An 18,835-nucleotide genomic window follows, 5' to 3' on the forward strand; every position below is an offset into this window, starting at 1 on the left:
AAATGCATTCTCACAGGAAATTTTATCATATCCTTTCATAATATGCTTACTTTTGACTTAAAGCTTGATAAGAAAAGATCTGTATGGTTAAAAAGGGAAAACTCTTTTATAGCTGTGAACATACCTCTAGAAGAATGTATAAATAAAACAGTTAATGTAGATACAGTTATCCAACTTTGCATTCAACTCGAAAAAGAATGCTAACCTTCAAACAATTAGCAAATAGTTACATAAACACCTGCTGTGTAAAAGACAGAACCATAAAGAATAAACAGAAGATATAGCTCCTTCCTCCAGTAAGCACCGTCCTGTGGGGAGTTAAACACAAGCACGTGGAAAATGCGGTTCTGGCTGAACTCATTAACTGTGAACTTATCTGTGCTCTCCAGGGTTGGTCTCTGAGAACTGACTCAAGTGTGCACAGTTTAATTCTTGCCCAAGCTCAGCAGACTCAACGGATGCTGGGGAGAGGTGGTCTAAGAAATATGCTGGCCAGGCTTTCCTAAAGCTACATGTCATCATTAAGGAATCAATGCAATTTACAGAAATGCCTTCCATGAGCTGACTAAATATGACCTCAACTTTTTATCAACTTTTGAGTACATGAAACTACAAAAACATTATGAAACACATCATGTGTGGTGTGCATAATTACATGTAAAGTGATTAAGAATACCAAGTCTGGAGTTAGATCTGAACCTGAGTTCAAATCCTGGCTGTACCCCTTAGTACTCCCATGACCTTGGGCAAGGCATTCAAACTCTCCTTCCGTTTTCACATCTACAGAACAAAGACCAGGCCAGCACCTACTTCACGGGACTGTCATGAAGATGAATAGGAGAAGATGTGTGGAAAGTGTTACTACAGTGCCTGGCACATTGTAGCTTTGAAAAATGCTGGCTGTTCTTGCTTTTATTATGGCTGTTATCATCACTAAAAAATCACCTGGTAACCTGAGTTACCGTCTGCTACGCAGCACAGAGTAAAAGGTGTTCAGGCAACTAGGTGAAAGATCAACCTTATCGAGCCCTGCTTCCCTGGTTTTAAGGTGGGGATAACAACAAGGCCCACCTCTCTGGGTTGTGTGTGGTGTGAAGAAGACAGTAATGAATGCATCGTGCTTAACCCAGAGGCTGGCACACAGTATCTGCTCATCACACCACTGATGTCGTGAATAATCATTCCAATGATATAAGTGCATAACTAAATAAACTAAGTTATTAAAATACCAGTAAGGAAATAAATAGATGTTATGATTATGAAGGAGGGAGGAGGGGAAAGTCCTACTTTGGAGAGGGGTAGACTGGGAACATCTCTCTGAGGTGACATGTGATCTAAGGCCTGAGTAAAGGGGAAAGAGGAGACATGAGAGAGGACTGGGGAAGGGGGATGGAGAGAGGCCTAGGGAAAGAGCTGGAATGAATGCTCCATGGGGTCAGTTGTGTCAGTCCTCTTCATCACTGTATCCCCAGACCCTGGAAAATGCCTGGCACATAATAGACACTCAGTAATGACATATACATTATTTATATATTTCAAAACATCATGCTGCACACCTTAAATATACAGATATTATTTGTCAATTTTCAAAAATATGAAAAAAATCAAAATTAAAAAAATTATCACACATAAAAAAATGATGTATATAGAATGAAGGAAGAAAGAACATTTCTAGCAGGGAGATCTACAAATGTAAAGGCCTTGGTACATCTCAAAAGAAAAAAAAACACAAAAAATGAGGGGAGGCTCTAGGCAGCAGCACAGTCAGCGCAACATGGCTGGGCACAGCGGGTGAGCGGCACGGGATAAGGCTGAGGCAGACAGAGGCCAGATTACATAGTGCCTTGCCAGCCAGAGCTTAAGGTCTGGGTTTATTTTTCTTTTAACGAGATGCCACTGACAGGTTTTAGCAAGGAATAGTATGGTCTAATTTCTTTCTTTTTCTTCTTTTATTTTTTTAACAGACAAGGTCTCACTCTGTTGCCCAGGTTATGAGCTCAAGTGAGTCTCCCACCTCAGCCTCCCACATAGTTGGGACTACAGGTGTGCACCACCAATCCCAGATAATTTTTTTTTTTTAATTTTTGTAGAGATGGAGTCTATGTTGCCCAGGCTGGTCTCAAACTCCTGAGCTCAGGTGATCTTCCAGCCTAAGCCTCTCAAAGTGCTGGGATTACAGGCATGAGCCACTGTGCCTGACCTAATTCATTGCTTTAAAAGATCACTCTGGCAGGCGTGTGAAGAAGATATTTTGGGAAAGCCTGAGTGAAATGAGGGAGACCACTGGAGAGGCCAGTGTAGCAGTTCAAACAAGGGGTGTTAGAGGCTTGAACTAGAACAGTGAACTTGTTGATGGGCTACATGATGAGGGATAAAAGAACAGAACTCTGGAATCATTCTTAAGTTTCTATTTGAGCAAGCATAAGACAACTGTGCTATTTACTGAGAAGTGGACAACTAGGAAGGAACAGATTGGGAAGAAGACAAATAAAAACTGACAGTTCTGTTCTGACCTAGCCACTCAGAGACATCCTGAGTGAGGATGTCAACTAGGCAGCTGGTGATCTGAGGCTGCCACTCAGAGGAAGGGGCTTGCCATGGAGCTATAAACATGCAAGTTGGTATAAAGATGGTATCCAAAGTCAAAGGATAAGATAGAATAACAAGTTACAGGTCTTTGTCAGATAATAAAAACCATGAAATCTATCATGCTTCTCTTCTTGTTGGGCTGCCAGAAAGTTCCAAAGTAAATATAAATCTTCAAGGAAAATTATCTTCTCTAAGACTTTGGATATGATAATCTACCGCTTTTGCTTCCCCATCTCTTTATGGTGTCTTGCCCTCTTTCATCTAAAACATGCTTTTGTAAGCGTATGTATAGTAAAGAAAAGAAAAACAAAGGAAATGATGTAGCACGGTAACAGGATTTGGGGAGCAAGTATTCTGCAATAAGAGACACATTAGATTTAAGTTATCAGCGAGTTGTGTGCCACTCTGATGGACTCTCAGCTCCTCAAGGGCATTAAGCCATTTCTTATTCATCTTTGCATTCTTGTGAAATGCAACCATATCCAGCTCAGAGCAGACAGGCACCAGAGGTGCAATGACAGCAGGTTATCATTTACTTGTAAATTGAAGGGGTTAAGGCCTTAACTGAACACTATAAGATGTTTTAAACACAATATGGTGGGTGATTAAATACGAGTCAGTGACACAGACAAATCTGTGGTAAGGGCAATTCTTCAAGGCCTTCATTAGAAGAATTCAAGCAGGAGATCAAACACTGAACTGAGATTTGAATGATGCATCACTTTTGGACCCTTGGAAGCATACTTCAGAAAGGAGTCAGAGAACAGGGAAGGGGAGAACATATTTAGAGGCAGTAAGGAGGCTATTCTGGCTGGAGGGGAAGAATTTTGTGTGTGTGTGTGTGGGCGCACACGCACACACACACACATACAGAGTATATAGGGCAGAGGCTGAAAAAACCAGTCAAGGACAGGGTGTTGAGAACCTTGAATGCCAGGAACTTCATGTTTTAGAGTTTTAGAAAGTTATATCTTCCTGAGAACCTAAGTGTTAATGAAAGAGAAGTTTAAGGAAGATCAGACACATCCAAAACATAGAATGGATAAGAAGAGAACCTACTAGGATGTGGGAAAGCATAAGGTACTAAGAATCAGGTGAAATGTGGCCACAAATTCCCAACAGTGAAGTCAACAAAATTTGTTGAGTAATGTGATATACAGAAAGAGAAACAAGGGAATCAAATTTTAATCTGAGACTTGAGACCAGGTGGCCAGAATACTGATTAACAGAAATGGGAGACAGCAGGAAGACACGATTTTACAAGAAAGATGATGACCTTTAGACAAGTTGAATTTAAGGTAACAGTGGCCACTACCACCTCTAGCCCCTTACTCCCTGCAGTGCCATGTGATGCAATCTGCTAGTCTTGGCTAAGAAAAATTTTCCTGAATGGTATTCCCACATAAACACAAATAAACACAGTGGAGAAATCCTTTCATATAATATAATCTCCTTCTATAGCTGCAAACTCAAGTTTAAACAGATAAAACTGTAAACACAAAAATAAAAAAGTTCCAAAAATTGTCTACTTCTACAAAAGCACTGACTGTACATTCAGATGTTTAAAAAACAGTATTATATGAAAAGATGCTCAACATTATTTAGTCATGAGGGAATTAGAAATTAAAACCCCAATGAGATACCAATTCACAAGTACTAGAATGGCTGGAAAAAAATTTTAACCTAACAGTAACAAGAAATGACATGGATGTAGAGCAACTAGAACTCTCATACACTGTTGGTGGGAATGCAAACTGGTACAGCCACTTTGGAAAACACCTTGACAGTTTGTTTCTTATAAAATTAAACATATACCTTCTGTATGACCCAGGGATGCTACTCCTGGCCTCTTACCCTAGAGAAGTAAAAACCTACATCCATACCAATACTATATGCAAATATTTACAACAGCTTTATTTATAATCATCAAAAACTGGAAAACAACTCAAATGTGTATAAACTAGTGAATAAATTGTAGCATATCCATACACATATGGAATACTACAAAGTAATAAAACAAACTACTGGTACAAGCAACAAAAGGAAAGAATCTCAAAAATATTACATTAAGTAAAAAAAGCAAAGCACAAGATGGTTTAATAGTACCCTGCATCTATTTCTGTGATGTTCTGGAAAAGAGAAGACTACAGAACAGTGGCTCACAGGGGCTGTGGGTAGAGAAAGGGCACTGATGGCATAAGGAAACTTTCTGGGTTGATGGAAATACTCTATTTTGGTTATGGTGGTGGTTATAAACATTTATTGAAACTCATAAAAATGTACATGTATAAAGGGTGAATTTTATCATATGTAAAGCGTTCCTCAAGAAACCTGACTTGACAGAAAAAAAAAATTGCAACATCTTAACATTTGCTCAAAGAGAATTTTTAAACCATAGCATTGTCATCTATGATTACTCTGAAAAATTCTGGACATTTCTTTACTAGCTAGAATTCTACAAATGTCCTTAATATTGAAAAGAAATAAACACTATGCTTTTTCCTTCTTTAGGCCTCAAAACATTCCTTTGCAGAGTTAGGGCATAAGGATGTTAGAGAGTGTGCAGAAACTGTGTGAATGCTGGTTATTGAGACACTAATAAAGTAAGTCTTGTTTGCTGGACAGCTGTTGGCTTCATTGTTCTTTTGTCACACACTGAAAAGGAGAGCTGTTATGCTAATGGAATGTGACCTTCTCATTGGATAGCTGTTACATCATGCCCTGAAACACAGCCAGAGAACTCTATTTTCACCACGCACCACATAGGAAACGGTAAAACAAACAAACAAAACAACAAAAGAGCCAAAAAACTATATTAAATGAGCAATACTACTCCTTAAAATCAGATCACTTATAAGAAATACTTCTCGATACTTAACATCCCATAATTTACTTTGTTAATGAGTAATGTTTTTTCTCAATTTAGTATCCTTTAGTATATACCTCAACAATTTATTTCCAAGTCCAAATAATTTTTATGATACTCTTCAAAATGCATTTTGTATGAACACTCCATAAATCTATAAAATTATGAGAGTAACTCCTTTATTTTTGTATTAGCTAATGCCTACCTAGATTATTTTATAGCCTGGTCATTTATGAACCATTTTCACTAGAACAAGGGCTTTCAAAGTTTTTGGACCATTATCCACAGCGAGAAATACATTTCACATTGCAACCTAGTACAGATACATGTGTGTGTGCACACATGCACAACATTGAGGTCTTACAAAATAAGACTTACTCTTACCATGTAAGATGCTCTCTACTAAATTCTTCTTGATTATGGTCTTTAAAATGCTGACAAAGACCCACACAATTTATATCATGGCCCACAGTTTTCAGTATCACTGCACCAGAAAGTGAAAAACCAATGTAACGTCTCTGCATGTTTTGAATGTAGGCTTTTTAAAATGTGTTTGTTGTTGTTGTTGAAGTTCCAGGGTATGTGTGCAGGATGTGCAGGTTTGTTACACAGGTAAATGTGTCCCATGGTGGTTTGCTGCATGTATCAACCCATCAGCTAAGTATTAAGCCCAGCATGCGTTAGCTATTTTTCCTGATGCTCTCCTTCCCCCTGCACCCCACAACAGGCCCCAGTCATTGTGTGTTGTTCTTCTGTGTCCATGTATTCTCCTTCCTCAGCTCCCACTTATAAATGAGAACATGCAGTGTTTGCTTTTCTGTTCCTGCATTAGTTTGCTGAGGATAATGGTTTCCAGCTCCATCCATGTCCCTGCAAAGGACATGATCTCATTTCCTTTTTATGGCTGCATAGTATTCCGTGGTGTGTATGTACCACATTTTCTTTATTCAGTCTATCATTGATGGGCATTTGGGTTGATTCCATGTCTTTGCTATTATAAATAGTGCTGCAATTAACATACGTATGTATGTATCTTTATAACAGAATGATTTATATTCCTTTGGGTATATACCCAGTAATGGGATTGCTGGGTCAAATGGTATTTCTGGTTCTACGTCTTTGAGAAATCGCCACACTGTCTTCCACAATGGTTGAACTAATTTACATTCCCACCAATAGTGTAAAAGTGTTCCTTTTTCTCCAAAGCCTCATCAGCATCTGTTGTTTCTTGACTTTTTAATAATCGCCATTGTGACTGGTGTGAGATGGTATCTTATTGTGGTTTTGATTGCATTTCTCTAATAATCAGTGATGTTGAGCTTTTTCTCATATGTTTGTTGGCTGCATGAAAGTCTTCTCTTGAGAAGTGTCTGTTCATGTCCTTCGCTCACTTTTTAATGGGATTCTTTGTTTTCTTCTTGTAAATTCATTTCAGTTCCTCGTGGACTCTGGATATTAGACCTTTGTCAGATGAATAGGTTACAAAAATTTCCTCCCATTCTGTAGGTAGTCTGAACGCTCTAATGACAGTTTCTTTTGCTGTGCAGAAGCTCTTTAATTAGATCCCATTTGTCAATTTCGGCTTTTGTTGCAATTGCTTTTGATGTTTTCATCATGAAATATTTGCCCATGTCCATGTCCTTAATGGTGAAAACATGTTGTTTTTTTTTAAAATAGCTCACTGACCTTCCCCAAGTTTGTCTCACAACTCACCACACTGCTCCTTCCCTCTGGAGGCTCCTAGTCCTGGCTGGAGTGAGCAACCAAGATGGAAGGGACAGTCAGAGCCCTAAGACCCTGCTGCTCCCCATCTGAGTGGTCCTTTACATAGGGTGCTAGGGGAGCTGGTCCTTCTCAGTCTTCAAGTATTCAAGGCTTTGCATTTTTCCTCTTCCATTTACCCTCACTGTTAGTCTTTAACTTCTAAACACACACACACACACACACACACACACACACACACACAGCAAAATGAAATTCAACGGTGGAGAAAGAATGGCAATATGGAAAACAGTAAAGCTAAGTTTTCTCTTATTATCTGTGGATTTCAGTGCCACCTGCTATGCCTATTTCCTAGGAGCACAGCCACCTGAACAAGTTTAAAAGGCTGAAATGGCATGTAAATCACACATAAAATATATTTTCAACTGCTACATTTGAGTTGCTGAACTTCTAGTCCACATTATGTTCTACTCTTCCACACTCAAACTATTAGGTATGTTATAATTAGAGAGAAATTTTAGGTGAAGATTCAGAAACTTACTTTTAAGGACTCCCATAAGGGAAACTGGACCAAAGAAAAAGGAATCTGAAGAGAGAGAGAAAAAAAAATCAAATAAATTAGGCAAAAAAGAGCCAAGTTTGCCTGTATGACTATACGAGCCTGTAAGTATTATTTCAACTTTATAACAAAGCTAATATCAAACAAATTCACAGTTATAGTAGACATAATGTTGAGAAAAAGAGTTAAACTGTGGCCTGTAGATTTTCATTTTTTGTTGGGATGAAGTCTCGCTCTGTCACTCAGGCTGTCAGATCACCACCCTCGACCTCCCAGGCTCATGAGATTTTCCCACCTCAGCCATTAGAGGAGCTGGGACTACAGGCACACGCCACCACACCCAGCTAATTTTTGTATGTTTTCTTTAGAGATGGGGTTTCACCATGTTGCCCAGGTTGGTCTCAAACTTGAGGGCTCAGGCAATCCACCTGACTTGGCCTCCAAAGTGCTGGGATTACAGGCGTGAGCCACTGAGCCTGGTGATCGTCTTAAGTTTTTGAGCCCAAGGGACATAAAATAATGTTGTGAAGCCCCTTTGAAATGGAAAGAGAAGCACAATAGTCTGGCTACTGAAATGACAAAAGAAATATTTCCTAGCATAATAAAAACACTTTAGGACGTGACATTTCTGTGCTTAAGAGCCAAGGCTGTCTACTCCTTAGCAGGCAGTGTTAGGATTTAAAGGAGAAACACAGAGGAGAGAGAAGGTAAGGGGTGGTGTGGGAGAAGTGTTAGGTGAATGGGGAGACAACAGAGAGGAAAGAGGGAGCAGGAAGAGAAGGGGAGAGAGAAAGGACTGGAAGAAAAGGCAAGAAAGTGGAGAGAGGAAAAGAGATGGGTAAAAAAGGAAGCAGGAAGCAGGGGAAAGAAAGCAGGGAGGTAGAGGGTAGGGGGGCAGAGACGAGGAGGACAGAAGACAGAAGACAGGGGGCAGAGAAGGAAAGAAGAGGGAGAAAAGAGGAGGGAGGAGGCTGGAGAGAGGGCATGGGTAGGTGGAGGGAAAAAAGAGGCAAGGAAGAAAGAGGAAGCAGACAGAGCTACTTGCAAGAGTCAAACTTGAGAAACAGGACTCCAGGAACAGAGCAGCCAGTGTGGGAGTGGGAAGCTCGCACCCTTCAAGGAAGGATCACCGTCAGTCAATGCTGGAGGAGTGGAGAGGTTCTAACAAAACACAAGGGGACGTGGGTCTGAGCACTGATCACGTCCCAGGCACAGCTAGCGAGGGGAGTCATGTGTAGTAATGAAGTATGAGTGGTCAAAAGAATCACCACACTTAGAGTTAGGTATTTACGATGAGCTGTCTAACAGTAAGGGCTAGAACCACCAACACTTCTCATGTGCCAGGTACTCCACGAATAAGCACTTTGTAAGCTTTATTTCACTGAATCCTCACAACACATGCTGAGACAGTGAGGGAGTATTACTTCCTTCATTTTATAGTTGATGAGACTGAGGTTCAAAGACGCTGTGTAACTTGCCTAAAGGCAGTTAGGAGGTAAGAAGCCCAGACAATCTGACTCTAGAGTCTTGTCTAACTACTACTATCCCCAGGAGACATTTAATTATCTGCATATAAATTCACCCACAGTACAATCTGTTATTAATTTTCTGAAATTCAAACTTAAGACACCCATGTCATATTTCCTAAGATAAAAATGTCTTAACACCAGTGGACCCCACCCAGCAGCTGAAGTAATGTCCAGTCACAGCCCAGGGGTCCAGTGCTGGTCGTGGTGATGCCCACGAGCACGCACATGCCACGGGCCCAGTACTGGCATTGCACAGGCAGCCCAGCTGCAAGGGAAAAGTAAATGTGGACTTTGAACATTATCGTTATCCCTACATGTGGGTGGGTGGGCGTGGGTGTAATGTCCCAGTTTGAGAGGAATTAATGGGTATTTACCGTCACGTGAATTGAGGGCATTGTTATGTTTTTTTTTTTTTTTTTTTTTTTTTGAGACAGGGTCTTGCTTTGTCGGTCAGGCTGGAGTGCAGTGGCATGATCTCAGCTCACTGCAACCTCCACCTCCCGGGCTCAAGCAATTCTCCTGCCTCAGCCTCCCGAGTTGCTGGGATTACAGGCATGTGCCACCACACCTGGCTAATTTTTGTATTTTTAGTAGAGACGGGGTTTCACCATGTTGGCCAGGCTGGTCTCGAACTCCTGACCTCAGGTGATCCGCCCACCTCGGCCTGGTATTGTTATTTCTTAAATATTTATCTTTAATCAGAAATTTAAAGATTAGCCTCATCTGTCTTACTCAGCTACAGCAAATGATGGCTCCAAGTCTGACAGACAGTGACCACAGAAAGAAAATCTGTCTACCATTCAGGAAGGAAATGTCAATGAGAAAAAAAGATCAATGTCAACAGCCTGGACTAATTTGACAAGCTTGAATCTCAGAGAAGTTTGTTATCATCATAAACAGGCAGCCGGACCCCCCGAATGTCGAAGTTCCATAACAGTAGTTAAATACAGTTTTTTATTGTCACAAAATCATAAAAGCATCTGACACTATCCATTCTGAAACTCGTGTTATATTTCCAATTAATTATCAAAACAAGAACTTGACTGTGTAATAAGTTTCTAAAAGTTTTCTAAATTTTTTAAACTTTATAATATGTAATAAAATATGCCCCAAAAGACTAACAGTATGATTATGGATTAGTAAGAAGGTAAATATTTCATATTTATAAGATGAAAAAAGCTTTAAAATTTACTCTGACGATCCACATTAGCATCATTCACTTCTCAATTAAAATCACCTACAAACTGCATTGAATGCTATCTGCTCTTACTTGGTACTTAATACTTTAGATTTTGAATTCTATCATTAAACATTTTGCCCATTTCCTCTAATGAAAGTTATTCATTGAGTTGTTCCTTCAGTTTAAAGAAATAATTTTAAAATCACACATTTGGAATGGCCATACTATTCCACTGGGTATTTATTTTAAAAAGGGAGCCAACAGTAAAACCCAGCTTTACTCTCTAAAAGAAGATTGACAGTCTAAAGTAATTAAATATGCTATAAATGCCTAAATAATTAAATTTGCTTCTGACTTCTAGTAGTGAAATAGCCCTCATAAATTCCTGTGTGAAAATTTTTCAAATATTCTTCAAGTCAAAATTGTATCACACACTTGTTGTCATTTACAATATGAACAAACAATAATGAAAATGTGGTCCACACATGTGAAAGATGGGCTGCCAGCAAATACAGCTCCATAGCTAAAACAAACACTATTCCCAATGTCTGCAGAACGTGGGTCCGTCAGAAAGCTAGCTCCCTCCCCGCGTCTGGCTTGAAGTTACATAACAGTGATGTTTCTTCAAAACGTGGAATTTTATACCCCCAAACAGATGTAGGCTGTTATTCTAAAATGTTTTATAGATGAAGAAAATGAATAGCTGCACTCAGAGCTCTTATATTCCAAAACACAACATACCCATTTTATTGCACCTAAAGTTACAAAAGGGCTCACTGTTGTGACCTGTTTAATGCCTCCATTTAAGACGTTTTGTTTGAATAAGGTTGTTAAGACCCAGGGCACTAATAAGTGAGCGGCAGTAAACCCAGCTACCATCAAAGACACAGATGGAGGGGGAAAAATCTGCTAAAATTCAACATGGATTCCACTTAGTAATAAACAGAGCAATAATTCTATACAAGAGTGCATGTGAGGATTCCAGGTGAAATAGGGATAAAATGAAATCTGGGTGTGGTAAACAGGAAGGGCATGTTAGATATCACTAATGAAATAAAGAACAAAATTACATTATGAGTACACTTCACCCATCACAAAGTGTAGCACTAGAATTATCTTTGAAGCCAATCAATGCTTCTAACCCTGTAATCTTAAAATAAATGTAACCTAATGGTCCTTTAATAAACAGCAAAGTGATTTAGAATACAACTGAAGAGATATGAAGATATTATTTCTAAGGTATCGTTTAGCCCTAACATTCTATTTTCAATAAAAAAATTACATTACAATATCAATGTATTTTTTAAAAATAAGTAAGACTTGATTGTAAGCTGCAATGAACATAATGCCACCACGGGTGATCTAGGAAGCCTAAGGACCAAGAAAGGCCATCTAAAAAGCTGTAAAAGCTTTCATAATTGGCAGAAATAACCCAGAACTCTCTAGCAATAGATTTAAAAAACACAGAAACCGTGTGCAAGACCTCTAGTTGAAGAACAGCATGGAATTGGTAGGCCTGCCACGTATAGCAGAGTGGATCCAAGGACTGGCCCATTGCAATTTTCAAGAGATCTACAAGTGATTCACAGAAGGGTCTCCTTTTCCTTGCATGACGATTTCCAAATCCAGTGGTTTAGAGTTTTCCATTCTACTGTCCCACTGACAACAAAACCATTCTTTTAAATACTCTGAACCTTTTCCAATTCAACCCCAGGGGTAACCAAGGACAAATGAAGTTGAACACCTAAAAATTCCTTGTCCCATAGTGATTATTCTTCTTAAAAAAAACAACAACAAAAGTGAGAACCATTCAAAGCTAGTCTGCTAGTATTAAACATAGCAGGAAAGAATTCCAATAGTAAATACATTCTGATTTTTTTAATTAACAACTACAGTTTATTTATTTACACTGTACATAAGGAAAAGAGCATATACCCAATAAAAGAAATTAACCTAAAAGGAGGAAAATTGAAAGTGAATTACTCCTTAGGTTAATAAAAACATATTCACATTCCTAAAGCATCTTTCCAAAGAAAACATAAAATAAACACATGAGTAAAAGAATCTAACAGAGAAAAGGAGATGAGTGTGAGCAGTTTGATTCTTAAGTAAATCTTTCATATTTCAAGGCCAGGGGCATTAGGAGTATCTCCAAACACAACTCAGTACGTTAGTCATAAATGCTATCACTGAAGGTAATGATTAGATTTTCTTTTTCCACATTCCACAGAATCATCACAGTAATTTTGTGTAGATGGAAGTGGCTCCTAATGTATCAATTTACATGTTAGAGTGCCAGTTAAATAACACTATTTTGTAATGAAGATAATGGCAATATCAAATCAGTCTGTAATTCACTATACTTCTGAAGCCCTGGAAACAAGTTTCACTGTTTTTAAGAAGTATTTAAATATTTGACACTGACTTATGATAAAAATGCTCATCAAAATAAGAATGGAAGGGAACTTCCTCAATCTGATAAAATATACCTCCAACAATGCATGGCTAATATCATTCTTACTGGTGACAGACTGAATGCTTTCCCCTTAAGATCATGAATAAGGTAAGGATGTTTATTTTCACCACTTCTATTCAACACTGTGTTGAAGGTCCTAGTCAATGCAATCAGGCAAGAAAAACAAATAAAAATATAAAAGAAATAAAAAGCAAAGATTGAAAAGAAGTAAAACTGTCCCCATTTACAAATGACATGATTGTTTTTGGTAAGAATCTTAAGGAATCAACACACACACACACTCTCTCTCTCTCCAACAGAATTTCTAAATAGTAGCAGCAAATAAATGAAAAACAACTTTTTTTTACAAAAAATTATATTTACAATAGTATCAAAAGCTGATTCAAAAAGTTACATAAAAATGCCAAGGACGTGGAATAACCAAAACAATCTTGAAAGATGTAATAAAGGTGGAGTATTGACAATATTTGATTTCAAGATTTACTCTAAAACTACTATAATCAAAACAGTGATCAGAGTAACCAGGTGTAAGGATAAACAATGAAACAAAGGAGAGTGTTCATAAACAATATTTTCAAAAAATGGCACTAAAACAACTGAATATCCACAGCATAAAAATAAGACTTGACCCCACCCTCAAAACCCTACACAAAAATTAATGAGAGCTGGATCACAGACCTAAAGATAAAAGCTCAATCCATAAAGCTTTTAAAAGAAAACATGTGAGAACGGGTGATCTGTGGATAGGAGGAAATTTCTGGGACCACAAGATGCAATAACCACAAAAGAAAAAAACTTTTGAAAAATTAATTTACATCAAATTTTAAAACTTCTGCTCATCAAAAGGTACTGTTAAGAAAAATCCCAATGGAATATTCTGCACAAATAGAAAAATCCAAAATCCACCACCAAAATTCATATGGACCTCAAGGTACCCCAATGAAAGTTGGAGGTCTCATACTTTCTGATTTCAGAAGTAGCTACAATGAACAAAACTGTGTTGTAGTGGCATCAAGACAGACATATAGACCAGTGAAATAAAACAGCCCAGAAATAAGGCTTCACATATACAGTTAAATAATCTTCAACAAGGGTGCCAAGACCATTCAACAGCAAAAGGACAATCTTTTCAACAAACGATATTGGGAAAAATGGATGTCCAGATGAAAAAGAATGAGCCTGGACCCTTACCTCACACCTTATATAAAAATTAAAGTGGATGAAAGAACTAAACATAAGACCTAAAACCACAAAACCCCTAGAAGAAAACACAGGGAAAATCTTCATAACATTAGATTTGGCAATGATTTCTTGGATATGACACAAAAAGCAAGGCAACAAAAGCAAAAAGAAATAAATGGGACTACATCAAAATTAAAAACATATGTGCATCAATGAATGCAATTAACAGCATAAAAAGACAACCTATGGAATAAGAGAAAATATTTGCAAATCATGTATCTGATAAGGGGTTAATATCCAGAATATATAAAGAATTCAACAAAACAACCAGATTTTAAAAGAGCAAAGAATTTAAATAGACATCATTCTAGAGAAGATACACAAATAGACAACAAGCAAATAAAAAGATGTTTATCATCACTATCATTAGGGAAATGCAAATAAAAACCATGATGAGATATAAACTCCCACCCTTTAGGAGGGCTACTAGCAACAAAAACAGAAAATAACAAGTGCTGGCAAGGATATGAAAAAAATGAAACCCTTGTTCACCAACAGTGAACAAGGGATAGGCAAGGCTGCAGTCACTTGAAAACAGTATGGCTCTTCTTCAAAAAAATTAAGTAGTAGAATTACCATAAAATCCAGCAATTCCATTTCTAGGTATACACCCAATAAAAAGGCAAGCCACAGTGTGGAATATTCGCAAAATGTGTATTTAACAAAGGACTTGCATTTAGAATATAAAAAGAACTGTCAAACCTCAACAATAAAAAGAAAGCTTGATTTTTAAAATGTGCAGAAGACTTGAAGAAGCACTTCACAAAGGAAGATCAGTAACATAAGCACCTGATTCAACATTATTAGTCATCAGGGAAATGCTGAATAAAATCCACTGATAAAACAATTTGTTGGTTCCTTAAAAAGTTAAACACAGAATGACCTTATGATCCAGCAATTTTGCTCCTGGGTATACAGTCAAAATAACTGAAAACAGACTCAAACAGACACTTGCATCCCAGCCTGCAGCATAAGTCACAATAGCTGAACATTCTAAGTACATTAACACATAAATGAATAAATAAAATATGGTATATACATACAACGGGATGGAGTATTATTCGGCCATAAAAAGGAATAAAGTTCTGATACATGCCACAATATGGATAAACTCTGAAAACACCATGCCAGGTAAAATAAGCCAGACATAAAAGAATAAATAATGTATGATTATAATCATATGAAATATCTAGAATAGGCAAATTCATAGAGATAGAAGCTACATTAGAAGTTGTAGTTTGTGGGGGAACTGCGTTAGAAGCTGTAGTTTGGCTGGGGGAAGGGGAAAGCAGGAAGCTCCGCACTTAATGATACAACCTTTCTGTCTGAAGTGATAAAAAGGTTTTAGGAATAGATAGTGATGACTGTTACACAACACTGTGAATGTAATTAATGATACTGAATCTTACACTTTAAATATTTAAAATGGCAAATATTATGATTATGGTAGTGTCAATTTTACCACGATTTAAAAATTTTTTTTTAGAAACCGCAATGAGGTGCCATTATCCACTAAAATGGCAGAAATCAAAAGACTGAGAAAACCAAACAACTGAAAGGATATGGAGCAACCACAACTTTCATACTTTGCTGGTGGGAACGTAAAACTTTGAAAGGTAGTTTTTTGAAAGAGAAATTTTACTCCTAGGTATTTATCCAAGAGCAATGACAATATATGTCCACAAAAAGATTTATACATGAATGTCATAACAGCTTTAATCACAACAGCTAACGTCCATCAATAAGAGAAGGGCTAAACAAATTGTGGTGTATTCATATAAAGGAATATTAGTAATACAATGAAAAAAATTATTGATACATTGCTATAACATGGACAACCCTTGCACAGGTTATACTGCAAAAGAAGAAACAAAAAGAGTGCAGACTATATGATTCTGTTTGTATAAAATTCCAGAAAAGGCAAAAATAACCTGGGCAGGCAGAATGGGACTGAAGATGAGAGAACTTTCTGGGAATAGGGAAATATTCAATATCATAAGGATATGTATTACACGACTATACATTTGTCAAAAGTGTACATATATAATTTGTGCATTTCAATATATATGAATTTTACCTAAAAATGTACTGTAAAAAATATAATAGTAGTCAAGGTGAAGAATGAGCGTAGACATAAATGAAATAAAAACGGCAGAATATTGATAGCTTTTGCAGGTTGGTGATGGGTACTGCATGGTTCATTATATTATAAACTCTGTTTACTTTGTGTACATCTGAAATTTTCCATAATAAAAAATGAGTGTATGTGTAAAGCATGACATTTGCATTATTAAAATTAATATACAAAAGCTCAACCAAAGTTAACTGTCATTAACAATTTGGAATAAATCTTCTGATTTATCTCAACACATTTAGTTTTAGGTTTTAATTTCTGGGGGTTTATTTTGTTTTAAACATTAGCATGTGTCCCAAAATTTGATTTCTCCCCCTAAACAATATCTTAGCTATTTCCATGTTGATTAATATATTAATAGATCTATCATTCTTTCTAATGCACAGAATTTCATAATATTTAACTGTCCCTCATTGATGGCTTATTTCTATTTTTCTTCCTCATAAAACACAACTTTTGTTTAATCAATCATTTCTAATGTGTAGGACATTCTAGCTGTATCATACAGACTGTAAATATTCCTCAACATACCTCACACTAATATGGTAGGCTAAGACCCAGCGTTAACATTTCCAGAGTACAATCATCCTTAGAAAATGCCCAGTGTGAACATCTGGGTGTGTCAGAACACAAAGAAATCTGCTGTTAGGTATCAAGTTTAACAAATCAATCAAAATGAAAATCACAAAATTACACTGGCTTTCACAGTTGAAGTGAGTGACTGTAATGCAAAATTCGATTTAAACTGATCCCCTAGCTAATATCCAATATTTGCTTTTAGATTTCATCCTATTTCCAGGAGTCTGTAAGCATTACTGACGCAGTGCAATTATGGTATCAAGATTTTCCAACACATGTCTGATTTAGCAAAATATAAAATACGATGTCACAGTAGATACAAGTTGTACCTCACCTAAAAATAAAGTTTAAAAAAGGAACAATTTTTGCTAGTTGAGGTTCTTAATAAAAGCAGGAACACTTGAAAAGTTATTAAAAATCTATTACTAATTCTACACATACACACATAAACATATGTTCCACTTATTTTCATTGGCTTCCTGGAATGAACTCTATCACAGCACAATTTTTAAAATTCTCACTCGGCAATCAGGATGATTCTTGTTCATGAAACCTGAAAACTTCTTGTATGTAAGAAGCAATCCAAGAAGTTCATTTTTGGTTATTCACAGTCATTTCCAGTATTTTAAGCAGTACTGACTTCAGTCCTTTAAGAAAATAGCCAGGCAGTATATAGTTCAGGAAGTAAATAGTTCAGTAAATAGTTCAGGAAGGTAAACTTAAGACTCAGAAATTCCAAAACCAGAATTCCTATCAAAACGTTAGAACTCGCACAGGGTCAGGAAACTGCTGTTTTTAGTTAGAATTTGCATGCAACTTTAATCTTTTATCAAATATAATCCGGTTGCCTTAAGATTTTTTTCTTGCAGCTGAGAATGACATCACTGTGTACGGTTCCGTTGTCTTTCCCATCCCTAACTTTCCTTCCCTTTCAGCAGCACATTTTAGCATCTCTTTACTGAGACAACAAAGAGGGGAGAGGAAAAATGAGTGACCAATGCGTCAAGAAACAACAATAAAAGGTAGATTTTATTTTACTTATTATTCTATCAAATGTCCTTGTTAACAAAGGCATATGCTTATTTATCCAGGCTTTCCCTATTTCTGAGCAATTTTTCTGGCATCAAAGATGTTTTAATTGATGGTTTCCCAAATTCTAAAAAATAAAATTTTAAAACCTAGCCAGGAACAAGAAAGGTTCTCATCTAATATTCAAATCATTTGCATAGATACACCCTCTGTGCATTTATGCAAAATTACAATTAGAAAAGAATCATGAAAAACATTAATAAAAAGCAGCTTGTTGGGTGGTTAAGGCCCTGTGAACAGCTCCCTAGCTTCCTCCTTTCCCACCTGCCTACTCATCTACTCTCCTTCCTTCCTCCCTCCCTCCCCACCACCCCCAACTTTCCCAAAACAATCCAGTATTAAAAGCACCTTCGAAAGCAGCCCTGTTAACAAAAGATGGCAACCAGGAGGCTTCGTAGTAATGCAGCATGGACCAATTTATACTGCTGTATGGTCGGAAGACAGAAGGGGCTGAGGAACAGAAGAAAAGATAGTAAGCTTGATAGTAAGCAGGCAGGGGAGGTGTCTGGCTTACTTCTCATCACATCCAGCATCTCACCTAACAGGACACTCGATACATACTTCTTACATCAATGAATGGAGGAAAGGCAAAGAAAGGGACGAAGAGAAGGGAGGGGATAAGGCTAAAAGAGTTAGGGGAGTACCCAGGTCTTGTGGCTCATGGTCCAAGGAATAATATTACTGTTTCTACTCATCTACTGCTGATTTACAATATTTGTTAGAACAGTGTTTTGAGAGCAGAATACCAAGACAAAAGAAAAGTGAATATCAATTATATACAAAAAGGATAAAACACAAAAATAAATCCCATTCTTTACATTTATTCGTCAGTTAATCCAACAGGCCAGATAAATATGCACATATACACAT

General features: G+C 37.2%; 1 protein-coding gene across 2 annotated transcripts in view; it reads right to left on the reverse strand.

Moving 5' to 3' along the window:
• SLC25A26 (solute carrier family 25 member 26) overlaps positions 1–18,835 on the reverse strand; it is a 166,930-nt gene that overhangs the window by 23,924 nt on the left and 124,171 nt on the right. For both annotated transcript variants that reach the window (XM_054551905.1, XM_009238824.4), the window contains one exon: positions 7,719–7,763. In XM_054551905.1, the coding sequence (XP_054407880.1) occupies positions 7,719–7,763 (45 nt within the window). The remainder of the gene's footprint in view (positions 1–7,718; positions 7,764–18,835) is intronic.

This window comes from Pongo abelii, chromosome 2, assembly GCF_028885655.2.
Source record: "Pongo abelii isolate AG06213 chromosome 2, NHGRI_mPonAbe1-v2.0_pri, whole genome shotgun sequence".
In the NCBI taxonomy this organism is placed as follows: domain Eukaryota; kingdom Metazoa; phylum Chordata; class Mammalia; order Primates; family Hominidae; genus Pongo; species Pongo abelii.